General features: G+C 32.0%; 6 protein-coding genes across 7 annotated transcripts; 3 read left to right on the top strand and 3 right to left on the bottom strand.

Annotated features, from left to right (window-relative positions):
• Nucleotides 1-303: 303 nt before the first annotated feature.
• LOC139100702 (ADP-ribosylation factor 1) lies at nt 304-6,043 on the bottom strand. Its single transcript, XM_070653395.1, has 8 exons — nt 5,904-6,043; nt 5,183-5,457; nt 5,042-5,096; nt 4,797-4,877; nt 4,671-4,729; nt 4,443-4,568; nt 2,611-2,672; nt 304-2,466 (listed from the first exon to the last, which is right to left on the bottom strand). The coding sequence occupies exons 2-8, from the start codon at nt 5,243-5,245 to the stop codon at nt 2,364-2,366; spliced, it is 549 nt and encodes a 182-aa protein (XP_070509496.1). The 5' UTR covers nt 5,246-5,457; nt 5,904-6,043; the 3' UTR covers nt 304-2,363.
• A 57-nt stretch (nt 6,044-6,100) lies between these two features.
• On the bottom strand, nt 6,101-6,839 carry ATPsynE (ATP synthase, subunit E). Its single transcript, XM_070653551.1, has 3 exons — nt 6,678-6,839; nt 6,347-6,503; nt 6,101-6,282 (listed from the first exon to the last, which is right to left on the bottom strand). The coding sequence occupies exons 1-3, from the start codon at nt 6,723-6,725 to the stop codon at nt 6,236-6,238; spliced, it is 252 nt and encodes an 83-aa protein (XP_070509652.1). The 5' UTR covers nt 6,726-6,839; the 3' UTR covers nt 6,101-6,235.
• Nucleotides 6,840-7,471: 632 nt separating this feature from the next.
• On the bottom strand, nt 7,472-8,188 carry LOC139100672 (cuticle protein 12.5-like). Its single transcript, XM_070653356.1, has 2 exons — nt 8,177-8,188; nt 7,472-8,042 (listed from the first exon to the last, which is right to left on the bottom strand). Exons 1-2 carry the CDS (start codon nt 8,186-8,188, stop codon nt 7,557-7,559), a joined length of 498 nt encoding a protein of 165 aa, XP_070509457.1. The 3' UTR covers nt 7,472-7,556.
• Nucleotides 8,189-8,634: 446 nt separating this feature from the next.
• LOC139100817 (uncharacterized) lies at nt 8,635-14,692 on the top strand. 2 transcript variants are annotated; one of them, XM_070653564.1, is made up of 4 exons: nt 8,635-8,731; nt 8,790-9,000; nt 9,082-9,169; nt 14,595-14,692. In XM_070653564.1, exons 1-4 carry the CDS (start codon nt 8,698-8,700, stop codon nt 14,607-14,609), a joined length of 348 nt encoding a protein of 115 aa, XP_070509665.1. In that variant the 5' UTR covers nt 8,635-8,697; the 3' UTR covers nt 14,610-14,692. The 2 variants fall into 2 exon arrangements, with proteins under 2 accessions (XP_070509665.1, XP_070509664.1); XM_070653563.1 differs by lacking the exon at nt 14,595-14,692 and adding an exon at nt 9,251-9,368.
• Nucleotides 11,533-11,973, top strand: LOC139100836 (uncharacterized). The gene is made up of 3 exons (XM_070653587.1): nt 11,533-11,619; nt 11,682-11,718; nt 11,783-11,973. Exons 1-3 carry the CDS (start codon nt 11,611-11,613, stop codon nt 11,971-11,973), a joined length of 237 nt encoding a protein of 78 aa, XP_070509688.1. The 5' UTR covers nt 11,533-11,610.
• A 973-nt stretch (nt 14,693-15,665) lies between the features above and the next one.
• LOC139100671 (uncharacterized) lies at nt 15,666-21,500 on the top strand. The gene is made up of 5 exons (XM_070653355.1): nt 15,666-15,725; nt 15,783-15,997; nt 16,416-16,479; nt 16,549-16,752; nt 21,081-21,500. Exons 1-5 carry the CDS (start codon nt 15,714-15,716, stop codon nt 21,300-21,302), a joined length of 717 nt encoding a protein of 238 aa, XP_070509456.1. The 5' UTR covers nt 15,666-15,713; the 3' UTR covers nt 21,303-21,500.
• Nucleotides 21,501-26,755: the final 5,255 nt, after the last annotated feature.

The raw sequence follows: 26,755 nt of genomic DNA, 5'->3' as shown, positions 1-26,755 counted from the left end.
CTATAGCATCAAGCATGTATATAAAGCCATAACAATGCCAAACTGGATTTATGTCGCATCCCGAAATTAATTTAAAGATTTTTTTTATGAATAATTTTTTTTTCCCACCTCGTATTTATACATAAAGATAGCTGTGTGTATATAATTGTGTATTATCTCCAAAAAAAATTAAATTTCTTTTAATCTATTGCAGAGCAGCATGAAAAATCATCATTTTCCTTCCTTTATATCATCGAAATCATTTAATGTTTTCACTTAGCTAAAGCATTATATTCATTCTCAATTATACATTTAATTAATTAATTTTTTTTTTATTCTTCATCATTCAGTTTATTATCATCCTTAATTTATGTCCAAAAAATATAATAAAAAGTATTAAAAATAAAAAAAAAAAGTCGCGCAAATAGAAAGAACCTTTTGTGATTTAATTCTGATTTATTTTTCTCATAATGCCATTGAGTTTAACTAACCTTGTGTAATTCTAAGCATTCTTTCCATTTTTATATATTTATATATCATGTTTTGGGAATTGATGCCTTTTTTTAGTGCTTTTGATCTAGTAATCAGATTAACTGTAATAGTAGTTGTGTCTGTTAATGATATCCGGTAGGTGTGTTTAAGTTTGGAAGTGGACTTTGGACTGCTGCTGTCCTTATCTATTTGACCTAATTATAGATCTCCTGATAAATGACCTCATGTGATGTTGTCTGTGAATCACAAATGTGATGTACGGAACTGTCTTAGATGTAACACAGCTAAGTCTGAAGTAGATCTTATTCTAAAGGCAGGTCAGCCTTTGGTCAATTGATCCATGAAATGTTTCAGTCACTTTCGAGTCTCTAGATTTGATTCCTTAGAAGCAAACTCGAGTGGACAAAGATACATCATAACTAGTTAAAGAAAAGTCAATGACTAGTTCTAACGGATTTCTGTCCATACGCAAAGTAAGTTGAATCAAATGAGAATTGAACCAGTACGTCCAAAGAAAATTTCAAATGATTGACATTCGACAGCAACAAGCTGGACATGTAATAGGTGACATTTGGCTTATTTCGAAGCTTGCTTGAACAAAGTTTCATTTCAAATAGAGACAATGCTTTTAGCCTGGCTGTCTAGCTAAGGTTTCTCAGAAAATTCCCGAGACCGGGACCAAGAACGAGCCTCGATCTCGACATCGGGATCCCTTACTGATAACTAAGAATGTCAGCATGTTGAACTGAACTTTTAAGATTCTAATTTGACATACTAAGCAAAGCTCGAATATTGTATGGAACAGTCGACTCGACTCCATAAGAGCTATTACTACTACTATTACTAAGGTCGAGCTACTAAAGTCAACATTTGTAAGTAAGAAACAGTCATAGCTTATATGTCTACTAGAATCTTTAAGACATTGAGTCATTTGGAACTTCTAATTCCCGTCTCCGCACGAGAATTTGATGGATGAGAAGTTCCAATTCCTTCAAGAATCACCAAACATTATCCAGATCTGCAGATCACAAACTACTATTTTACAGTTACTGACTACCAAAAAAACTTAATCTAAGGAATGTTTTTGAAGGAAATATTAATTTTGATATTTTGTCACGTGATTGACTGTATTGATCTCTGTTTACATTTTTAAATGGTCAAGGCCAAAGAAAATTGGAATTAATTTTATTATGTCAGATAAAAACGTAAACACAGATGGCGGGATAGATGATAATATCATTGCATACTACAAGCTATTGACAAAAGTATCAAACTTAAGCCATCCAAAAATCACCCCTTATAGACTACAGAAACACAAAGAAGTCATATCCCATAAAAAATAATAAAAAAAAGTTAATTTAAATGTGAATTTTGTTGCTTATTTTTTTGTGTGTCACTTCCATTTTCTTTTTCAATAGATATAAGATTAATTCATAGAGAATTGGAGATAAATGATAAACGAAACTAAGGAACCTTAGCTTTTTTTTCTCGATTATTTTCTTTAATTAAACGTTTTCTTGTGTTTAAATAATAGCAATGTAATGGATATTATTTACTTAAACTTTATTCATTTTTTTTTATCATCAAAAAGCACCCGGAGGTGCCTTTTTTTATATACTTAACGACAGCAATTTTTTTAGTTTTTTTTTCATATTTATTCTGTTTTAAAAGTGTAGTTTTTTTTGTTTCTGCAATGATTTTCATGCCTTAATCTGTGTTTTTTTTTTAATTTATCATTTTTTTTTGTTTCAATCTTTATCCCGAATATTATTTTATTGAAAATAATTAAAAGTAAGTTAATTAATTTTTTCTTCTTTAATCAAAATTTGATGGTTGTTGGTAGATCAATACTTTTCTTTATCTTCATTTATCTCTCATTCGGATTATTTCACTTAACGATTAGCATTCTTCAGTTGATTTGAGAGCCAATCCAAGCCTTCATACAGACCATCTCCACTTGTAGCACATGTTGCTTGAATATACCAGCTTCGGTTTCTGCAAATTCATAAAATATTTGTTAAAATATTTTTAGATTCCATTCTTATTATGCTAACGTCTACATTTTTGTTGGACATACATCATATGTATGTATGTTTAGCAAAAATGTACAAGAGCATGAGACATTGTTTTTCAATTTACCGTAACGAATGAAGACCTAATTTATCTGTGATTTCGGCTGCATTCATAGCATTCGGCAAATCCTACAAAAAATAAATAAAATTTGAAATTAATATTTGATTTTGGAACTAGAGCAGGATGACTTATTTGGGTGTGATGCTCTCATACTTATGACGAGAGATGGCAATACATATTGAGTGAAAGGTTTATGACTCTCACAAGTGTTTCAAAGACATTTCTCTTCACATGACAGAGGTTCATTAGCTTTTAGATCCAGATGGCAAAAGAGTGCATTGTCTTAAAATGCTTTGGGAACAGTCTGGATATACAATTTTGATAATTATGATAAAATAGACAAATCTGTCCCGAGCAGACGAAGAGTATGCTCATGAGTATGCCTACAATATTGATAATACTCAATTATATTGATTGAATATGCACATGAGCATCCTCATTTAGGTGAGTATTGCCTCATTGCCTGTTAAGGTGTTGAAACAACTTAGTTGCTCATAAAACTCAATGTGGGACTTAAGACCTTTCCCGTATTCTTTATACACATTAATGTCATACATAACATATCGGTACTGATCCCAAAATAAACCGTACACCTAAGCAGGCCTTGTTAAACCATCATTAGCCTTGTAACGTTAATCACGTGCAGCAATATCTGATTGTGGCAACAAGCGTTCATTGCAATTCCCAATTTAGCACAATGATTCACTATGAGATTATGCTTTAATAATCTCCAAAAATGAAACTTCTAGGCAGCATTATTAATAAGCTTGTAACATCATGTTTTGTTCTTGGAACTATAAATAAATTTGATGACGTCATTTGGATAGGACTTATAATTCTTATCAAAAACTTAAGACATTCTAATCCAGAACTCAGAGTCATGTCTATACTATGTGTAAAATATGAACAGCTTTAAGATATGCACCAAAAAATTGAAATCGAACCGTTGGTAAAGGTCAGTGTTACAGACTGACAGTTTTAAAGCCTTGAAATTTCCAAAGACGTGGCGACTTTTTTTAATTTCACAATTTTAGTCCGTCCATTCAAGCTATGTTAACAAGTGTTTAACGAACCTTCTCTGCATAGAATGTTTTAAATCGAAATTTCCCAATTATATGTCTGAAGAGAAGTTAATATTTTTGCTAGTGTGTAGTATTATTTTTTGGAAAACAATTCATTTCATTACTTCTAAGTTGATTGTTATTACTACTTGTACACTAAGCGTGAATATACAGGAAACTTTTTGAAAATTCAGATACTTTTGCGGGTCATATCCATACTTTCAAAAATATTTGCTATCACACCCACTATCACACCCACTTTTGAGAAATTTTATTGTTAAATACCAGCATATTGGAACAGACAATAAAATATGTTGTTGACAAAAATATATAAATGACGTAGAAGCATAAATGATGACATAAATAAAGAAGTATGAGCACCTGTTCTTAACAGGTCAAGTGCATGAACAATACTTTATCTAAGGGTTTTGATGTTTAGAGACTGTAAACAGCTGTTGATGCTTACTCCAGACTCAAACTTTACAGTTATGTATGGAAATTCATAATTAAGCCTTTATGGCAAGCAAAAGTTCAGTAAATTTCGAGAATGTCAAAAAAAAAAAATCACATTCGCATAGCAATAGAGGCAGTCAGTCAAGACCGTCCTTGAAAAATCAGAGAAGATAACATAGAAAAATAATAATTTCATGTTTTTGAAAGTTAATGTGTATAGAGAATTGTCATCACTGATAAGTGCTAATAAACACATATATTGAAGTCATAGGCAATGAGATTTGATAGTTTATGGAATAATGTATATAAATAGATAGTACAGACCTGCTTATTAGCGAAAATTAGAAGGACTGCGTCTCTTAATTCATCTTCTGCCAACATTCTCATCAATTCTTCACGAGCTTCACCAACACGCTCACGATCGTTGCTGTCGACCACGAAGATAAGCCCCTAGAAGAAAATAATTAAAATAAATCACATAGATCACATATTATGTATGGGTTACGAAATCATTGAATACGTTGATGATGATGACGGAAAAAAAAAACTTACTTGCGTATTTTGGAAATAATGTCTCCATAATGGGCGGATTTTGTCTTGACCACCGACATCTGAGAAAATAAGCAATTTTTTTAGTTAGCATATACAGCACATAAACAAAGAATTGATAAAACTTACCCCAAACAGTGAATGAAATATTTTTGTATTCTACAGTTTCAACGTTGAAGCCAATAGTTGGAATTGTTGTAACAATTTCGCCTGTAAAAAGAGATATTTTTTTTTTGGGTATTAATTTAAGAGATGAGCAATTTCCAAACTCATAAAAAAGTAAATAAGTTGAAATAATATTATAAAGAAATGAGTAAAAAGAGCTTTAAGCAGCACAAAATAAAAAATTGTAGTAGGAAAAAGTAACAACTCACCTAATTTAAGCTTGTATAAAATTGTAGTTTTTCCAGCAGCATCGAGACCGACCATCTAGTTCATTTACAGAAGCAAGTGGAAATAATGGATAATTTTAATGATCTAGATCCAGATTAGATAAAAAGTATAGATTAACTTACCAATATTCTCATCTCCTTTTTTCCAAATAAACCTTTGAACAAATTAGCAAATACGTTTCCCATCTTTTCTTTATTTAATAAGTCTGTTCTCTTCTCGAATGAATGTATGTAAATTAATTTCACAGGTCACACAAAAATCTTCCTCAGAATAATGTTCAGTTCCTCCTTATTATTTTTTATTATCTCTGCTCTCGACTGACTTTTTTTTTCTTCTGCACTTTCAAACTTTCTCTAATTGTTTCTGTATTTTATAATTATTTTAATTACGATGAAATCTGTAAATTAAAGTAGTCACAATTAGTTATAGTGCATTATGCTTATCACTTGTATTATGAAATATATTATGTTGGAATACGCGCGACGCCATTGAACGAGAAATTTTTAGTGGAAGTTCCATCAAAAACGAAAAAAGAGAAATGAGGAAAAAATGACTCATCGAATTTAAAAGGAAATTCATAAAGAACAAAGAATTAAGGTATTTAAATTAATTCACAGGATCAGATATGATAGTTTGAGTGTAATCCGATCGAGAAAAATGAATAAATATGTTGGAATTTCCATTTTTCCTTATTTTCACATGTTTTTTTTTTCTTCATTCTTGGATTTTGTTCATCTTAAAGCGATGAGTTGTCAAGCCTTAGTGTACAATTTTTACCAAATTTTCATTTCACTTTTTCACTATTAAATTCATAATTAATTAAAGATTTTTCTTTTCCAATACCTGCACTTGATTGTATATTTCAGTATTTATACTGTCCTGAATTCTCAAATATCGAAATAATTTAACTAATTTTCACTTAAAATATATATAAGAACCAAAAGCGGAGAATTTCAGTTCAATTAGATATAGTTGTAAGCCCCTCGAATACAGGACACTAAACTACACATTGATGACGTATTTTAAATTCAAAAAATTCGTTATTTTAGGTTCCAATTTTTTTTATTTTTTATTACAATTAAAATTTTAATCGGCTTTTTAAGGACAAATCAAATATTGAACATTTTTGTTGGATATCCTCATTTCGCGGGACTTTCTATACTCTAAAACTCGATTTACTTCTTAACTGGGCCTGAAAGCTCAGCAATTGCTCTTGCTTCCTCTGTAAGTTGAGAAAAAGTATTGGTTATTTACAAATAAAACTTTATCAATCTTGACTGGATTACCTTCAAGTGATCTCTTTTTCTCTTCAGCAGCCTTAGCATCACGAATTGCCTTCTTTTCGGCTTCAATCGCTCGAATTCCGACTTCACGCTTTGCTAGTCTATTTTGATGATAGGCACCATATAAAACTCCGAGACCAAGGAATGACCAACGACCAAACTAAAATAAAAGTTGTCAATTAATTAAAATGTAATGACAGTCAATAAAAGTGTATGGAATATTGATTATAGCTGTTATTAAGCTTGTCCAATATTTTGTCTCTCTCCTCATTATTCACCTCGGAATAAGTTACATCACATTTATTTACAATTTTAAGCATGTAATTCAACTTACTCTGATCAATGGAGATACTCGTACGGCTGCTCCCAATTCAATAGCCATTTTTCACTGTCTTGGAATTTCCTTTATTGCCTATTTAAGATGAAAATTAAATTTTCCAGTGTTTTTCGACTGAAAAATTGTGAGCCGTTCAGTGAGGAAGTAAAATGCTATGAAAAAAATTTTCTCTTCACTGAACAATTTTGCAATTTTTTCCAATTCAAATTTTATCCGACCGTTAAAAAAGCCAAGTAAAATAGTGATTATTGTCATGCTACCTGTTAATGCTGCATACTTGATACAGACATAACATGAACTTTTTCTCATGCCTTGCATTGAACGCATATTGCGAAATGTAAAGCTATTCACTTTGAACTCAAAATGCATTACTATGTCATACATACATAGACATTAATAAAAGGTGAAGCACATGGTGCTACAATTTTGTAGTCATTTTAATGCACTTTCGCAAAAGTGAATAATATGATTTGTTGCCGATTGATGGAGAATTGCCAATCGAACGCACATTCTCTTTAATAACTTTTTTTTTCTTCTTTTCCTTCCAGTTGTCTTGTCCATGCTGCTTACTTACTTAATTATATAATTGCATAAATGTCCATATTAATGATGTGTGCTGTAAATTATTAGGTACATTAATAAACATAAATTTTCTTATTAAATATATCATTTTCTTTATTGAATGACTTATTAACAAACAATTTGCTTTAACAAAATCTTTTGTCAATCATCATTTAAGGTGATTGAGGAAAGAAAGAAAGAAGCTTCTTTTTTTATGAGGGGGATGTAGAAATAGAGATGAGAAAATTGGATGGTATTTAAAGCTCTCATAAAGGTTTATGAAATAGCACCCGTTGATGAAACAAATTAAATTGTTTAATGATGGTATGTAGCATAAGCAGCACCATAAGCTGGGTATGCAGCCTTAACGATTGGAGCGGCGTATGAAGCAGCGATTGGAGCGGCATATGAGGCAGCAATTGGTGCGTGATAAGCGGCGACTGGTGCGGCGTGGTAAGCTGCGACTGGTGCGGCATGGTAAGCTGGGTATGAAGCGGCAACTTTGTATGTGTTAGCATAGCTGGTGGCAACTGGAGCTGCGATTGTCTTGACAATTGGTGCGGCATATGAAGCTGTGAGTGGTGCATGATAAGCAGCTGAGTATGGAGCAGCATAAGCAGCTGAGTATGGGTATGCTGGTGCGATGGTCTTGGCTACGATTGGTGCATGATAAGCTGCAGCAATTGGTGCATGATAAGCAGCACCGTATGGGGCGGCGTAGGCTGCTCCATAAGCTGGTCCGTATGATGCGACTGGTGCAACGATGGCGCTGGCACAGGCAACGAGAGCTGAGAGAACGAACTGGAATGAAAAATAAGATGATTATTATCCTTACAAAGTGACTTTATATCCTAGCAGACATAGAACATGCTTTCATGGTACAGAATACTTAAAAGCGTTCTGTATGTCTGTTGAATATGTTCCTTATTGCTTACCAAAGCGAACATTTTGATTAAAGTTTGTTTTTTACTGTAAGGTAAGCGAAGTGAATAGATGAGAAGTACTCAGTTGAATGATTTTGGTATCAAATTGTCTTCATATTTAAACAATTTTCAAAACTGCTCTGATATACATTGAGAAAAAACATTGCGACCGAGTTAGACGCATAATACACATGTACGTGTATGGAAAAGTGCATTAGATTAGCGAAAAGTAGGAGAAAAACCCCTTCTTTAAATTTAATTTAATTTAATATAATGTACTTTAATTATAGCTATTTGTATGCTATCAAAATTGTCATCACTGCAATTCCATAATTGGATAATTGAGTCTCTTGAACCAAAGAATTTCGGAAAATCAATCAAGTTTTCCATTCACATACTGTAAACGGTCATAATTAATTTGAAATTTTAAGGGGCAATTTTTGAATATTTTCAAATAATTCGTTTGTAACGGTCATTCTTAACATTTGTTTATTTACATTCTTGTGAATTTAATTCTATTAAAAAAGTTCAAAATGAAGCAAATTATAGACGAAATGTCTCAGCAAAGTATGTATTAAATGACAGTGTATCTTATAATTTTCAAGAACAATACAATCATTTACAGATAAGTCGATAGAAAAAAAATTAAAGATTTTTGGACTAGACAGCATAAAAATTGATGGAAATATCTGCAAAGAATCCAGTGAATGCGAGAAATTTCAACAGGAAATAGAATATAGCGACATTAGAAATAATGTATCATGTATGGAGAAAAATATTAAAAAGTTATCGAAAGAGATTGAGCAGTATAAGAACTCCATTGCATCATTAAACCAGTAAGCGACGTACAATATTAAATCATTTCTCACGCATTTTTATTAATGCAATATTTATGGCAATGTACTTAATTTATTTAGGTGCTTAGGTGGTAGAGTGAATGTATCGGAAATGAAACAGGCAGCTATAAAACGTCAAATGTCTTTACAGGAGCTGAAAAATAAGCAGGTGTGTTAAGCTTACGATATATGCATAAAATTAATAGAATTAAGTTGTAAAATTTTTAATTTATTTCAAATTTCTTTACAGATCGTGAATGATAGTACAATACTTAATGTCATACACAAACTTAAAGATTTAGAATAAAAAAGCTATTACAGTATATTAAACAATTCTATTGAATTGTGTGTCAATTACTACTCTAACTAAATAAAGATCCATTTAAATTTGGTGAAATTAAGGTGCTACAAATTGCTCATATAGTATAATTATTGATTAATCTAGTAAAGTTCCAATCGTAACACCCAAAAAGTCAGGATCTTTGTAAATGCGAGGTCTGATTCCTGCTTCAATAGAATCATTATTAAATTTACTTCAGTATAAAAACATTCCTTAATTAATTATCCAACAGCTTATTCCATCACATAATCTCATCACATTTCTTGTAAGCAATACTTTTTATGATTATTACAATTAATTGTCATTTCTTTAATGCACAATGTGCACATGGTGTGCTATTTTTCTTCAAACTGTGCCTCACGAGTTCGTCCATTCGGTTCATGTTGTATGCAACACAATAACGCATTGACTATTGTATAACAGATTGAAAATAATAAGTAGCACCAATCTATCGATATCTATTCGTATTGAAGAGGTGCATAGATGAAAAGTCAGCAGATAAGATAAATTAAATATAATTTTCTGCCACTAGTAATAAATTATTGCATCAATCAGAGACATGAGGAATTCATAGAATTCCAACTATGCCTTAATCACTTCATGTCTTATGAATTAAAAAAATAAAAAGCTATTTGTGTCACAAGCACAGTCTAAGTGATTTTAGTTCCTAATAACAAGGCACACTAATGATTTATCCATTTCTCGTATAACATCGATGGCAGTAAGCTGTTGATGATGCGGAAGGTACTTTTTCAACACGAATCGATAAGCCAGACATTCCTTTTATGAACATGTATTCTCGAGGTCTCCTTAATATACTTTTTTGTGTCTCACAGTTGGCTTTCTTGCCATTTTCTTTTACAGAGAACTTTTTGAGAATTTTGATCATAGATAGCAATGATTTATAGCGACCATGTTTCTTTTCCTTAATTTCCTCAGAATTTTGTGATTTTGTATCTGCTTGATGCTCAAAACTCACTCGACTACTTTTTACATCACTATAATTTTCATAGTCTACGTTAAGGTCTGATGATGAATCGAAACTTTTCATGCACGTATTCCTTTTTAAACTTGATGATCTTTGTATGCACGAATCGTCGAAAGATGTGATATCGAAGTAGAGGTCTTCAATTGACTCTGAAGCAACAACACACGATGATAATGTTGATGCTCGAATGATTTTTGGTAATTCCACAAAGTTATCCATTTGGTAAAATATATTTTCCATAATTATTGTTCTATATGCTGTTAACTTATCACTTTCTGATAACAAACTGATGAATTTCGCTCTTATTTCACATCATCTTATACTCTTTCGTCGTTGCCGATGAAAGGAACAGGAAAAATCCTCAAGAAACGTGATTCTACCTTACAATTTGTTCGAGTTTATTTTTGCTGTTCCCGGAAATTTCCCGAACTTCGTAAATAAAAAAAAAAACGAAAGATGTAAATGCTCTCATATCCGAAGAGATTTCTACATCCAGAGAGTAAAATGTGACTGAGTAAGATTTTTGAACTGACATCTGATTACGGCTGTTACACAATTCCTTCACGTTGTCGATGAACATTTCTTCCGTTCCTAAACAAAAGCCGGTGCAAAAGTTTTTCTCATTCATTCAAACTTGACTCCTGATATTTAAAGCCATAAAAGTACCAAATAGTGCTTTTTTTGATGAAAATTTATGGACATTCTAATGATTTAACGTGATTTTAATAGCGTGACTTTTAATAAACTTTTGTGATAAATTTATAGAAATTTTGATGACGTACATTCGTGAACGATAATTGCGTTTGTAATATTTCTAGTCACGTTAATACATGGTCAGTGACTATTTGGTAAAATTCATATTCGTCTTAGGCAGTGGTGGGCAACCTTTGTGCCTGGACACTAGAAATGCCATGAACCGTATCTCGTGTGTTTCGTAATTTTGATCCAGGCATCCCACCAAGGTGTGCCGCAAAAATAAAAGGTTGACCACCACTGGATCTTAAGTATATGAAAATGTAGTGCAAATCTTTTTGTCATGAATTCCTACATAATTTAAATATCACTCAAGTCAGATCAGTTTTCAAAATTTCAATTATGCGTAAACTAATATGTCAAGTAGTGGATGTCCTACAGTATTAAGTCTTTTGTTACTTCAAATCTTAATATTGTTTTGGTTGAGTATAAATAGTAAGTGACAATTTGTCAACCTTATATAGTTCACATTTGAATCTCAAGTCTTACAAAGCTACTCAGTTTAAAACTACCAGAAAAAATCATCATCATGAAATTGGTAAGCTCATCACATCCAAAATTCTATACTTAATAGTTCTAAAAATATAAAATTCTTCTTAGATCATTCTCGCTTGTCTCATCGCCGTTGCTGCTGCCGGTAATTAATAACTTTTATTCTTTAATATGTCAGCTTAATCTTCTTAAAATTATCATCTATTTAGGCTTTGTTCCATCAGCACCAATTGCTGCTTATTCATCACCATTGGCTTATTCTGGATATTCTCCATTGGGCTACTCTGGCATCTATAACACTCCATTGGCATATAATGCACCTCATTTCCGTTCATCATATGGATATCAAGCAGCTCCTTTGGCATATTCAGCTTCTCCTTACTACAGAAGCCCATTGTAATATTTCGATTGTTTTTTCAGAAAAAAGTCGCCATCTTGTTTTGAAATTTTTAGTTTTTCATATCCATTCTACTAAGAATTTTTTTAATCATAATCGAAGTGTAAAGTGCTGTAAAGATTTATTTTTTGTGCATTTAAATAAAGTATATTTTTTGTATCCGTAAATCATGTTAATTTGTGCTTTTGTGGTGCCAACAATGCAGAGCTTAATTAAGGCATTTGAACTTTATGGAAGATCTTGTTTGGTTTTTTAAGAGTGTGACATTCCATAATTCAGCAAAATTATATAAATTTCGCTAATAGCTGAGACTCTTAAAATGCAGCATTAACTTTTGCATAACTTTTCTGTAGGATAAGATTTGAAAGGTCAAACAAAGAAAAATTCTTTATCCCCAAACAAAAAGCCATCAACCATAAAATATGTGCATAAGCGAAAAGCTGAAGCAGCGTCGTGATTATAATGTCTAACAACCGACCCTAACGACCCGAGTTCGATACTAGGAAATGTCTTGTCGAATTCAGGTGGCTTTTTGCTGTTTCTAGTCATAAGAACTCGGTTTGAGTATTCACGACGCACATATTGTGGCTAGTTATAATCCCCATGCCATTTAGCTGTGCTGAGTAAGTTACTTCACAAATTATCAATTGCCTGGATGTCATCGCATCAAAAACAACAAGATACTCTCAAAATCTAAACTTAAGATGAGAAAAGCTGTTGCTTGAATTCTTAAAATTTGTTCCCAATCGACATAAATGATGAAGGGTTCCAGACACTACGTGGAGAAAAATTCAAGACGCTAGCTGGTTGACACTACGATTCCGATCAACGAAAGAATATTTTGGACAATTCCCGATAAATTACTTAGTTAAAAAGCTAGATATCTATTTAAGGACAGTTCACTTGTTACTTATAGATCTTAGGAGGGAGCATTTGGTGGTCGCAATTCTAATCAATCACACTATATCAGTGGCGGGTAACCTCTTATTTTTCGCGGCACATTTTGATGATAAGCCTCGATCGAAATCACATTCGACGTACGATTCAAAGAATTTCCAAAAAATGTTGATTTTCACATAGGTTGCCCACCACCGCACTATATACTCATAATGTCCATCAGATAATATCATTTCTTAATTGTTCCTCATTTCTTACGTCTTGATTGGATGAATTCCATAGAAATATAGTAATTAGATGTAATCCACATTTGTAATGAAAATTATATAAAGTTATTAATGCAGCGCAATTGTTTGATAACAAAAAATTGTGCAGGTCATTGCATTTAACATCGCTAATTGAGTCTGAGGACAAACGTCATTTTGAAGCATGGATGTTAAAAAGGAATATTTGGCTTCACAAAACACATCTGCATGGATAATGGATAATGATCATAATTTCTGGTCCGTTATATATTATAAATGTCCTTTGTTTACAGTCAATGATGCAAATCTCAAATTACGATGAAATTTCATAAAAGTCCTTCATCCGAACACAATAGTTGACGTAAAGGATCATTTAGTGTGAGTAAACAAATTATGTTTTGGATACTGCGACGAATCAAGAGAACATCGTCTTAATTAATAGATTAAGAAATCACACCCGAGCAGCACACCCTAACAGACACTGGGCAAACACACCTAAATGAGCGGGGTCATGAGTATGGTCAATCAATAGAATTGAGCATGCTTTTTTTGTGAGCATATCCATGAGCATGATAAATGTCTGTTCGGGACAATGCGACATACCGTCGTAAAAGGTCAAAATCAGCCGTCTTAGTGTCATCAGGGCAACTTCGAATCTTACGGTTAATACGGCGAGGAAGCCATACAATAGAGAACACGTTGTGCTGTTCGGGACAACAGTGCACTGCAGTGATTGAGTAAAAGCACAAAATAATGAAATTCAGTTCTGCAACTTGCTATCTAGATTGTTCACTTTTAATTCTCACTTAATCAATTCAGTCTCGTTTAGCAGTTTATTTCTCCCCAATAATTTGAAATTTATTTCCTTCTCGGACTCTGTTATGTCTAAAAAATACAGTAAATATATCATTCAAAAGTAAGTGTGGGCTGTAAATCATAAGCATTAATTGAAAAATACAGTTAGTAAGTTCATAAAATTAGTCATTAAAACTGTTTTACGTATGAATATTAGCTGCAATTTTGAGTGTCTGCCTTCACAAAATCCAAATTCACGGATTCGACATATCATTTGGTTCTGTATCCGCATCAAAGGGTCAGTTCCAAAACTATGTCAATCATTTTGAAGAAAGGAAACAGTTTAAGCAGTTTAATATTATTTTGTATTTTGGCGGATCTAAAGTACCATTGCCAGACGGCAACAACGAATGACTTTAAATGCTTTGTTCTTGAAATTTCCTTAAAATAAACAATCAAGATTGAGTTAAAGCAGATTGAGTTTTTAAGATTAAGAAACCATTTAGTGGCAAGACAAAAAGTCTGTTTAAAATGTCAAAAGATCATGTTTGGCTAGATCAAGTGACAATTGAATGAAACGACTATATTTATATGCAAAATCCAAAAAAATATAATTTATTTATTTTTTCACTATTTCATGTCCACACACCCATATGTAACATTAACTTTATCTATCATTTTGTACAGACACAATTCAACTAGAAGCCAGCAAGTAATGATGAATTTTATCCATTTATCTCAAGTAAGCGTATGGTGAGTAAGCATAAGGAGCAGCAACATATGGGGATGCAACGTATGGATATCCAAAGTTGCCATGATAAGTGCTTTCAACATAAGCGGCTGATGGAACGTATCCGGCGACGACTGGTGCTGAATAAGCAACTACTCCTGGTTTGGCTTTTGGTTCCGGCTTTGGATCAGCAAGGACAACAACGATGGCCATCAATAAAACTGCGATCTGTTGGAAGAGATACAAAGAAGATCAATTAATCTTCTTAGAATTATTCTAATGGATGCTTGACTTACTGTCTTGAACATTTTGATTGATTGTTTTTTGTTTTAATTGTTTTGAATTGAAGAAGCTTTAGAAACTGATGATTTGGATAGAAAATGTCAGACTATTTATACTGAAAAATGTTCGTCTAGTGACTTGATAATAAAGTCATGATAATGAATTATAACAATTGAATTCCCTACCAAACTAATTCAATTTGTACTTCATGGTCAAGTAAACTTTGAAGATTGACAATTAATATTCAAATCAGAATGTGTCATTAATGCATTGTCGCGAGGAAATGTTTCGATTCAGTTAAGGTAGTCACACTATGAAGTCAATGATCGTTTTGTTGTGCCATTATGACGTGAATTTTTATGAGTGCTGCTTGCATTACTCAAAAATATTCAATAATAATAGAAGCGTCTGATGACCACAACAATCCTCATACAATTTCAGTTCATGTGCTCAATATGTACATAACATATTATATTTCGGTCAATGTTAATGTCTTTCAAAATATGCAGTTTGATGCCACAAATGAAAGGAAATTTTATTTTGGCAACTGAACAGAAATCGTGGATGGAATCCTTAAAATCAATTAGTAAAGATATTGAAATTACTTGCAGGCATGTTGTCATCAATGAGAATCACGTTATGTAACGTAGAAGGGGATCTGACACTTTGCAAATTAAGGACAATTAAACACAATTTTTTTTGTATAAATAGTAGAACTTTACAGACAGACATCATCATTCAGTTGACATTTGTGGTTACAGTAAAGAAAACAAAACAAAACAAACTTTATCAAAATGTTCAAATTCGTGAGTGTTGTGCTGCATCCTATAAAGTTCCAAAATAAAATTTCACTCTCTTTTCAGACTTCAATCTTCTTATTCGCCGTCATCATTGCTATGGCTTATGCAAAACCAACAGTCTACTATTCACCATATACAGCCGAAGTAGTAGCATCACCTGTATTATCCACAAGTTCTCAATACGTTGCCAGAAATTTCAATGGATATGCAAGTTATGTTGCAGAAGCACCAGTCGTTTCATCACTTCCATATACATCATTGGGTTATCCATATACGTCGTATGTACTTTAACTGGATCAATCATACATAAGGCTCTAAAACGTGAACTATTTTGCATGGCATGAAATGACACGATGAAAAAATAAATAAAATGAAGTGCAATTTTTTTCCTTTTTTTAAAAAAGAATCAGGTCTATTTTTATTGATTTCCAGCAGCTTTTCCAACCATTTGTTCATGACAATCGATTGCTTCTGTTTTAAGAAGATGATATAATGCAAAAAAAGATAATTTTATGCATTAAACTTAACAAAATTTTGAAATCATTGTACGAAAAACGTGACATGCAATTGTTGGTGCATGAAAAAGTGGCGGCAATGCCACCAAAAAAATAATAATCGAATTTAATTCAGTTGATACCTTTGTAATCAGGAAAGTGTATAAAAGAAATGAAAATTAAGTTAATGTCATTCAAACAGTTATATCAACTTTACCAGTGAAGAGCATCCAAAAGTCAATAAAATTAATTCCAATATGATGAAAGTAAGTTGTTAAGTAATAGCCGAAAATTTGGGATATTATCTCTAAATGTCATCTCCTTTCCATTTTCAGTTGATTGTTTTTGTTATCGCTGCCATCGTTTACGCCAACGCAAGTCATGTTCATCTTGCAGCACCAGCAGTTGTCACAGCACAAAGTTCACAAGTCGTAGCAAGAAATTACAATGGAATTGTGACGCCAGCAGTCGTTCCAATTGTACCAAAGGTCTTTACACCATTCATACCACCAAGAGTCTATCCATCTTACTTCCCGCACGTACATCACTTCTCACCATCACATTTCCATTATCCCTACGGAAGACCTGTGTATTATTATTAATTAAGAATTTATTGTTTTATTAGATCATTACACTTGTTACCTTAGAATCCTTATTAAGTACTGCAAACGATTAAAAGAGCATTAACATGAAATAAATAAGAATTTACAAATCATAATGAGAAGAAATATAAACGTGACTATTTTAAACTTTTTTATTCCCCATTCTTACATGTGATTTACAGCAAAATGTAAAATCGCAATAAAAAATTTACTAAAACATCCCCAAAGATTCTTAAGGATTCTGTTTTTGTGATAGTTGGGAATTTTTTTAACTTTTTGATTCACGTTCAAAATGAACTATTCACACGTTTGTAACCTAATGTACGATCACATTCCATATTATTGTTTTTAAACTGCTGCTTATTCCTGAAAAACGTTTAATTTGTCTTTAGAAAAGTGTCACGCATGTATGTTTTACTGAGAATCTAGGATAGACTGAATTTGATAAGGAAAATCCATGCTTCATCAAAAATAACAAGTGATTCTACGGCAATGACAATATGAATGCGGCAAACCGTACTTTTAATCACAGTTTAACCGTCAAGTCATCTTATGTCTATTTAAATCAGTGATGGACAACCTTTAATTTTCATAAAGATCATCTCTGGCTCCAAAAATTCAAAAAAGATGCTTTTGAATCAGCCAGTGCGAGAGAAAGGTCTCTGTTGACAAGTGGCTAGACAACATACCCGAAATATGTACCATTCTTTTGTAAATAAGTGGGTTCGATTCTTACTTGGCCTTGCCGTCAAACAGTCTTGATTTCGAATTTTTGAGTCAATGTTTCATTGCTTAGACTTGGTTTTAAATCAGTGGTGAACAATCTGTGGAACGCTGTATACTTGTGTATCCTGGAGAGTCGCCTGTATATGACTCGATACCCCAGATACCCAGAAGTGTGTGGATTGTAATATAAGTTAAAATACAGTATAAATTTCATTCTTAATCATCCGAGCAGCTAAATGTGGTAAATTGCATTTTTCACTGGAAAAATGGGTCAAAGTCAGCCGTCTTGGATCGGGACAACTTTACGTCTAACCATTAATACGGTGACGTATCGGTTTCCTAACGAGAACGCTGTGCTGTTTAGGTCAATATTCTGGTAGACAAAATGAAGAAAATATCGAATAAGATGATCCTTGAAGTAGAACAAGATTAAGCAATTCATTATATGTCCGATTTTATTGACATACATGACAAAAACAATCATATAGAAACAAAAACCCTTAACGATCTAGTTTGGATATATAGAACATTTAAAGCTATTTTTGAAAGTTATATGAAATCTCACACGTCATTCAAACTTGTACAGCTACATTTAGGGTATTTGATTTAGTTCAACTAATTGATGAAAGTATCAAAACATTATGATTGTATGCCTTGATAAAAAGCTTAATATCGTTTTCATTTGATAGCCTTGATGAATCAGTTTTCATATTTTATTTATATGATAAAGTTCATTGTAGTTCCAATTGATTCTGTCAGGTGGGATATTGTTATCCAAACAGTTGTGATTGTCAGGAATAAAATCATCCCACAGATAAAGTTATAAATGCTGGAGCTATTTCGAGTATTATTGATAATGCTGAATTTATTTTTATCATCCCTATCTTATAACATTCATGATGGGATGTCACGTGCATTATCAGACATAATTGACGAGTACTTTGTTAAAAACAATATAACATTTGACATAATTATTTATGGAAATCAAACAAATGAGATTCGTGACGTCATCGATGGCTTGTTTAAGCACATTGATCATAATTAACAAGCATACGAATTATGAAAGAAATTATAACTTAAAAGGAAGTTTTTTGATTTCACGGATGAATGTGTGACTGCAAAATAAGCATTACAGCCATTTTTAGTGTACAACCAAAGTAATATTCAAATGGCGATTATACCTTGAAAATTAATAGCTACACATTTTTGCTACAATATTGTAAAAGTTTGAAAGTTATACAAATTCTTGGAAAATGGAACTGACATTGATTGGAATGCGCATTATACATAAATTGATTTGACCCTTTCCAATTATTACTGACTGGACATATGATAAAATGGAATTTAAATTCTAAGTCAGTGGTGGTCAACCTTTTATTTTTCGCGGCCCAGCATGCTGGAAAGCCTTGACAGAAACCTCACACGATATGCAGTTCATGGCTATAAGCCTTGGATTGTTGCTATAGCAATAATTGTTGGTGCCACGGCACATAGGTTGCCCACCACTGCTCTAAGTATTAAATTCCAAAATAAAGTCGTGATAAAAGTTTGTGCCTGAAAAAAGTATGCAAAATTTGTGTCAAAAATAGCAACTTTCTAAAATTCAGTTGGATTTAAATTATCGATCAATAAGCCAATAAGAATCAAATAAATTTAAATGCCAACAGCTTATTTTATTGTTAATGGACATAAAACCTTCAGAATATGTTGTTTATATTGTGATTTGCTGGTAGCACATAGCAATAGCGTAATATGATTTGTTTGGGGATGTGGGGACTTGAGTGGAAGAATTATGGTTAACCATCCAGTCTTGTTTATAGCAACGTGTTCATACATAATTCCTTTGTGAATTTTCACATCGTAAAATGAAGCTTTGGCGTTGTAGGATTGATATCGATCTCTTATCTGTTATAAAATGCAGTCTGATTAGAAAATGTCACACAACATTAAACTCTCATTAAGTTTCCTTACTCGAGGAGCATAACATACAGATGTGTGCTGCTTGGGATAGAATTGAATATTATATTAGGTCTGCAATTCGGGATGGTACACCCAAAGTCTCAATAAAATGTATACGGTCTTGATGAAACCAATGATGTCCAAATAGCGTTGTTTGAATATATTCTCAATACTTGCTGCATACATAACGACCTATATCTACAAAGAACATGTTCGGGTCAAAACGGGTTAATTTGCAAACATCAGAAAGCTTAGATCAGTAAACTTTGTTAGAAGTCAGTAAAGCCGAATGCAGATAAGAAAACACAGTAATATTACGTCTGACTAATACATTTGATCTGATTACTTTGCATGACAACACAATAAACAGAAACAAATGTACGAAATTGCCATTTTGACCTATTTCATAAGTTCCATTTAACCTATTGATCCAACTTATAAATCGACATTGGTTTGGATTGACACAATCCAAAATCTGAACATTTCTAAAAAGATTTTACACGAAATAAAGAAACAAGCCGGAAACATACCGAAAATGGACACAAAAGTTTGTTAGACAAAATCTAAACAAAATAATTCAGTTCCATTGACGAAGTTCAATGATTTCAATCTGAAGTGCGAGTAATTTACGTTAAACGTAATAATCCGCAATAATATAATAATATAAAATATTTTTCCTCCTATGAAGCTATTAAACAAGTTCAATAAAAATAAATTGTATGAAATTGGATACTAATTACATTTATGAGATGATCGCAACTGACAAATCAACAGTGAACTTGCATGAATTAAAATATATATTTTAAGAGCTCTATATTATTGTTATGTGCTTTATTTTTGTGCGCATTTGCTGCTGTAAAGTATGGCTTGATTCTTTGTTTGTCTACCTGATTGTTTGACAAAAGATTCTGTGCACAATTTGGCACAACAACTTATTATATGGAAATAGCGACTCCTACAGCTTGTATTTAAGGATATCAGCCTTAAGAATAAATCCAAAAGTTCAAGATATTTATATCCTTTAGTCTAGTAAAATGCGCTTTATGCACTTCCCCAAGACCACCTGCATACGAATTATTTTATTGCTTATTGCATCATTTGATGATGCTGTTGTGCTTGTGTCAATTTGTTGATTGTCATTTAAAAATTTTAACGGCATTTATTGTATATATCAATTGCACATTAAATTCGTGCTACGCAGCTCGATGAATACGAATCGTAAATTCTTATAATTTATGAATGAAACAATTTTTTTGATTTTTTCCTTCATAATAATGCATGCGTATGCATTAGTATGCAGAAGATGTTTAGCATGTAATATTTTTTTTGTTATGCCATCGATTAATAACAACTGAAATCAAGGGAAAATGCTGGGGGAAAATTCAGTTTTTGAAATTTTAGTATAAAAACAATCAGAAGTCACTTGAATGCTATCAAATTCAATTTGCAAATTGAAAGCTCATCTTCTCTAGCTGAATATAACAAAAAAAATCTATTTCAAAATGTACAAATTCATGGTAAGTATAAAGTGACAAAAGTGTCAAGTGATTCTAACCTAAAAATCCAAATTCATCCTACAGATCCTCGTTTTCTTCGCCATCATTGCCGTTGCCAACTGTGGAATCTACTCAGCTGCTTATGTTGCTCCATATGCCACCTCATACAACGCCCATACCATCAACCATGCTGTAGCCGCACCACTTATTGCACCATCAGCTAAAATTGTTGCAGCATCACCATACACCTATCCATATGCCAGCCTTCCATACTCCAGCTACTCTTATCCATACTACTTCAAGTAAATATCAATGTTCAAGATTTATAGCACACGCTGTGAGAACTTATAAGATCATATATCTCACGTGGACTGTAATATTAGAAAACTGTTGACATTTTTCGCTTTATATTGAATTATGAGTTACAATTAAGGCAGAACATGAAAAAATATTATGAGATGGGAATCAAGAGATAAAAATAAAAATTGAACATTAAACATGAATTAACAAAGTATCAATTTACTGATTTTTTTTTCCACATTCATTAATGCTTTAAAGCAATTCAAACCAATAATTTTATAAAACCGCGTGATGATTGAAACCATAAAATTAGTTTTTCGGACTTAATTAGTGATTGACTTCAACCGTATTACAGTTTTCAGCTATGAAATGTAATTAACCAGCCCTTTGCAGCTCCTATAATTATTATAGATTTTTTTTACTCTCAATTTAAAAATCAACAAAATTTTTCTAACTGAGGAAAAATTGATTGAATTGTGCGGGTTCCAACAACAAATCAATTACCAATTTGGATAGATCAATGGGCAGATAATTGTTGTTCATTTATGATTAATCAACTCAATGTCTTGGGGAAAACCAATGTATGTAAGTACAGATGTAGTGTAAATGTCAATTGAAATTCAATGAAAATCCCGATCAGTACACATATTGAAATGGATTCAACACGGCGACGAGGCAGTAGTACACTTAGAGCCGAAGGGAAGTCACTTGGGGAAAACAATAAAATTTCCCAATTTACAGTCATTTGGTTAACATTTAATGTGCCGATCGGGACAAGTTGCCAGTAAAAGTTGAATTGTATTGGAAAAATAGGAATCATTGAAGTTTCAAGGAATATTTAATAAGCCAATTGATTTATTTTGAAAATATTCTCGTCACAGATCTCTAATGACGGAACAACACAAACTTGAGTTGATAAAAATACGTTAGATCTAGAGCATAACAGGCAATAAGCATGCTCTCAACAGTTATTAATTAAATATACTAATATTTGCTCTTAGATTACTGCTTATGCTGTTGAGAGTACGGGCTGCTAAACATTAATTTGTTATTGCGTAAGTTTAAGTATGCAATCTTATTTGATTCTTTTGTACTCGGTCGTAATGGACTTCCAACTGCGAATGGCTTCTCAATTACTGCCAAATAAAGCCCCGTTCTTAGAATCATTTTAAAACTATAATCTACGCCAACAATTAGAACATTGTGCTCAAAAGCTTAATTATTATTTGAATATTATGCAGAATTGATTGTATAATTTTGCAGAGACAATGAATTAAATTATTGTATCTTTGTTGAGTTATCCATAGCAACAAAGTTGCTGAAATTGAAAACCTGTTATTTGCTTGATACATAGTTCAATTGATTATTCAAATGATCTGCAATCCAAAATTCATAAAAAACTTGATAAGGGATTGTTAACTTATTATGGAACTCTTTTACAAAGAGGAAGGGTTCTGGGATTTTGTGAGAATTTCAACAATCATTTTCCCAATCCAAATTCCTCAAGACTCTTTCTTCAAAAATCATGTAACGTAATAAATGAACGACTCCTGAATTCTTGGACAACTATTTTAGGATTAAGAGTGTTAGCAAAAAAAGGATCAAGTTCTGAATTTAAAATCATATTTATCTTATTTATAGCTCTTGTCAGCAACCACGACGCCTTCTTGGAATCTAAGAACAAAGTCAAAGTAAGAGTTCAAGGACATAATTAAGGATTAATTATTGATTTGGATATTTTCATGTAAAATTCCATCAAATTTAAAAAAAACCAAGACTTGATGGAATCTAACCCTGTCAATCAATTCATCTCTGTTACCATAGAACAGAGCTTGGATATGGTTAAAGTCGGCTCAACTCAAATGTAATCGACTTGAGTCGACTCGAAGTTGACTCGGTTTTTCCCAAGGCATTGACACACGTATCCGGATGAAATTCTTCATCTCCATACAAAAATTTCATCCGGATTTGTATGGGCCGGAAAGCGGATGAAAGATTTGTATGGGCCGGATGAAAGCGGATGAAAGGTTTATATGGGCCGGATGAAAGCGGATGAAAGATTTGTATGGGCCGGATGAAAGCGGATGAATGATTTGTATGAGCCGGATGAAAGAAGATGAATGATTTTTAAAAAAAATTTACTTGAATATTTTTAATACAAAAATCACATGTTAAGTTGTTTTAACTCATTGATATGATAAAATTAATTTATATAATTGCATTTTCCAAAGTATTCATTCAAGTAAAATATAATTAAGATATGAAATAACAATTTCCAATTTTTCATCATTTTTTGGCCAAAAATTCGGCTTTTCTCAAACTTTTTCAACCTAATATATGAGAATTGATAATTGATGTTGAATTGATGAGTTTTTCAAACTTATTCGAAATTGGCTTTTCCAACAATTTTTCTTATAGAACAGGACAAATGTGGGGTTTTCGAGAGTTTTCATCCTAATTTAGGAAAATCCAGTGGAAATTTGGGTTTTTCATAGATTTCCCATCTTAATATAAGAAAATTGAATATTTTTAACTCTAACAAAGGAAACTTGAGACAAAATTTGGCTTTTTTATGGATTTTGCACCTTAATATAGGAAAATCTAAGTCAATTATGGCATATATGAGGATTTTTCACCTTTATATAGGAAAATTAAAGCAAAATTGACATTTTCGAGGGATTTTCACCCTAATAGAGGATAATTTAGGAAAAATATAACTTTTCCGAAGGAACTTTAATCTAATATAGCAAAACTGAGGTGAATATTTTTCTTTTTCGAGGGTTTTTCACTCTAATATAGGAAATTTTAGTAAAAATTTAACTTGTTTGACTTGTTTTCATTCTAATATACAAAAACCGAGTCAATGCAGGGCTTTTATGAGGAATTTTTATCTTAATACAGGATAATCTAAGCAAAATTAGGCTTTTCGAGGATTTTTAACCTTGTATAAGAAACACGAGAGGTATTTTCAACATTTTAGCAATTCCATCATAAAATCCATATTAGTTATAAAAAACTATTAATATACGTGAAAAAATAGAAAAATATGTTAAAATGTAGTAAAATTTTACCAAATTTTACTCAATCTTAATTTTAAACTCGGCCAATTCTTTCCTACACTTTACAAAATGTGTAGAAATTGCAAAAACTGTTTTCTAAATAATCATCATTCTAAATAAATTAAAATAATAATTTATTTTTAATCCAAGAATTAATTCATCCGGATGAAGTGTTTTTTTTCTTTTTCCATACAAAAATTTCATCCGGATGAAAGATTTGTATGAGTCGGATGAAAGCGGATGAAAGATTTATATGGGCCGGATGAAAGCGGATGAAAGGCTTATATGGGCCGGATGAAAGCGGATGAAAAGTTTATATGGGCCGGATGAAAGAAGATGAAAGCGGATGTCTTTGTATGGGCCGGATGGATTCATCTCTTGTCGACTCAACTAGGCTTCGAGACCTGAATGAAACAAGAGCATTTAAAAAATGTCAGTAACTTGTTGATTGATATAAATCAATACAACCGTAAATTAGTTCAGTACTCATGAATCACATTCACTATGTCATTAATTATTTGCATATTTGTGATTTTAATTTGAGTAAACTGTCGATGAATATTGATACATATGAATATGAAATTCATAATTATTCATAATTAGAGATTGTCATATGAATTGTTCACAGACATTAAAGTTAGTCTAGTTCAACTTTGACATGCTGGATTTTCATAAATATTACTGAAATTGTGCGAAAAATGAGCAGTAATTTAAGAGAAATTAGACACGGCAATTGAATAAAAAGTGACGGTAATGATTAATTGAAATTGAAAAGGCTACCAATGTGCCCGTCAGACATGCATTGCAGCACAATTATGATTGAATTTAACTCACTATTCTTGCACGCTTATTTTCAATTAAAATTCAAATGATCTTTAGTTAACAAACATTGTGAAATTTTGCAGTCAGTTCCAAATTGCATAAAATATCTCACGAAAGAGATTAACCTCGCGGCATTTGAATTTGATAGCTAATGCTTATGCCTAAATGAAAATTTCCAATTATTGCATTCTTTTTGAATTTCTTGTCTTTTTAATGACAAGAAGTAAAAAAAAATATGTGTGCCTACATATGATGTAATTCCTAACCTAAATAGAATCAAGTCAATATAAAAACTTCTTAAAAAAAGTTGTGTCCATAAGTGCAGCATGCGACTTAAATTGATTGAGAAAAAAGTAAGTTGGAAGAAAGTAGAAATAAGACATAACGCAATGGATTTACTTACAGTCGCTTACCCACCAACAATCCCATTTATGTTGTCTCTAATGCTTTTGTGTACGAGGTAATGCTGAAAGTATGACGAAATATACTAAACTTGAGACACACAAATGTTATTGCATGCAATGATAAACTCATTTTTTTCTTTAAAAAAATAATAAATAAATAAAAGGTTGCACTTACCTAGAGACAGTGAGCGAGCAGCGAGAGTTTACTTGTGAGGCTATTGCTATACTTTTATTATTATTATTTTTGAAAGGTACTACATTGCATTAATATGCTAAATCCAGCATGATCAACATAAATAATAAGCGGCATTAAGGTTATCTCGTACGAATTCTAATGAATGAATGAAAATATAGACTGTAACACTGCTGCGAGCTGCATTTTTGCGATTCTACATAGTTGCGAGATGTTATTTGATAGATTTGTATATTTTTTATGTCCAACAGGGTTGTTGGACAGAGAAATGTAAAAATTCAGAATTTACATAATATATTTAATATTTACTGGATGTTGCGTGTTGTGTAATTGCATAAATGCAGCTTAATTAAAGCTACTTCCTCACTGATTTATAATTAAATGAAATGTTTATTTATCCGAGTTCAAAAATAAACTGAACTTTTTATGAAAAGGGATCTTCAACTAGGTACAATAAATAATATTCAAATCTCAAATGAACGTAATAACAATTTTGAATTTGTCTCTAATCAGATGATGGAATTATCAATAAATCATGTTAACATAGTCAATGCTTAATCGAATTTGACATAAATTACTTATTGTCTGATCAAACAAAGTACGCAGCCAGCAACACTGATCAATTACAAATCATCAACAACAAATCATGAGTTCGTCCAAAAACGATTGTATGGGCTGTCTTAAACGACAGAATACGATGTAAAGGAAAGAATATATGGAACAGCTGTCTACAACATTCGTAGCTCGCATGTTTTTACTTTTTATTATTGAACTCTTCTCATATTCGAGATCTCGAGATGTCGAAACACGAACATTTTGTCGCATTTGATTTATTTGTTGATGCTCTTGAACCTGCTTTGTGTTTCTTATTCAATCCAATTGCAGAAATATTCAACAGAGATGTCATGAAAAGTATGCGAACAACTTTGCTGATTTTTTTTTGTCTTTCTTCTCTTTTTCGTACGAAGTACGCAGCAATTG

The sequence above is a fragment of the Chironomus tepperi genome, unplaced genomic scaffold, assembly GCF_022539635.2.
Source record: "Chironomus tepperi strain 1889 unplaced genomic scaffold, CSIRO-AGI_Ctep_v1 contig_68, whole genome shotgun sequence".
NCBI lineage: Eukaryota > Metazoa > Arthropoda > Insecta > Diptera > Chironomidae > Chironomus > Chironomus tepperi.
This window is presented reverse-complemented; position numbering and strand designations above follow the sequence as displayed.

Coding starts and splice junctions, on each gene's coding strand:
- LOC139100671 (XM_070653355.1), top strand. Junction 16,480..16,548: donor TTAATTCCAATATGATGAAA/GTAAGTTGTTAA, acceptor TTCCATTTTCAG/TTGATTGTTTTTGTTATCGC. Junction 16,753..21,080: donor ATCCATCTTACTTCCCGCAC/GTACATCACTTC, acceptor TTCATCCTACAG/ATCCTCGTTTTCTTCGCCAT.
- LOC139100836 (XM_070653587.1), top strand. Junction 11,719..11,782: donor CATCGCCGTTGCTGCTGCCG/GTAATTAATAAC, acceptor TCATCTATTTAG/GCTTTGTTCCATCAGCACCA.
- ATPsynE (XM_070653551.1), bottom strand. CDS start 6,725: ATGGCTATTGAATTGGGAGCAGCCGTACGAGTATCTCCATTGATCAGA. Junction 6,504..6,677: donor GAGTATCTCCATTGATCAGA/GTAAGTTGAATT, acceptor CTTTTATTTTAG/TTTGGTCGTTGGTCATTCCT. Junction 6,283..6,346: donor GAAAAAGAGATCACTTGAAG/GTAATCCAGTCA, acceptor CTCAACTTACAG/AGGAAGCAAGAGCAATTGCT.
- LOC139100702 (XM_070653395.1), bottom strand. CDS start 5,245: ATGGGAAACGTATTTGCTAATTTGTTCAAAGGTTTATTTGGAAAAAAG. Junction 4,878..5,041: donor TTTATACAAGCTTAAATTAG/GTGAGTTGTTAC, acceptor CTCTTTTTACAG/GCGAAATTGTTACAACAATT. Junction 2,467..2,610: donor TTAGGTCTTCATTCGTTACG/GTAAATTGAAAA, acceptor ATGAATTTGCAG/AAACCGAAGCTGGTATATTC.
- LOC139100817 (XM_070653563.1), top strand. CDS start 8,698: ATGAAGCAAATTATAGACGAAATGTCTCAGCAAA. Junction 8,732..8,789: donor AGACGAAATGTCTCAGCAAA/GTATGTATTAAA, acceptor AATCATTTACAG/ATAAGTCGATAGAAAAAAAA. Junction 9,001..9,081: donor TCCATTGCATCATTAAACCA/GTAAGCGACGTA, acceptor TAATTTATTTAG/GTGCTTAGGTGGTAGAGTGA.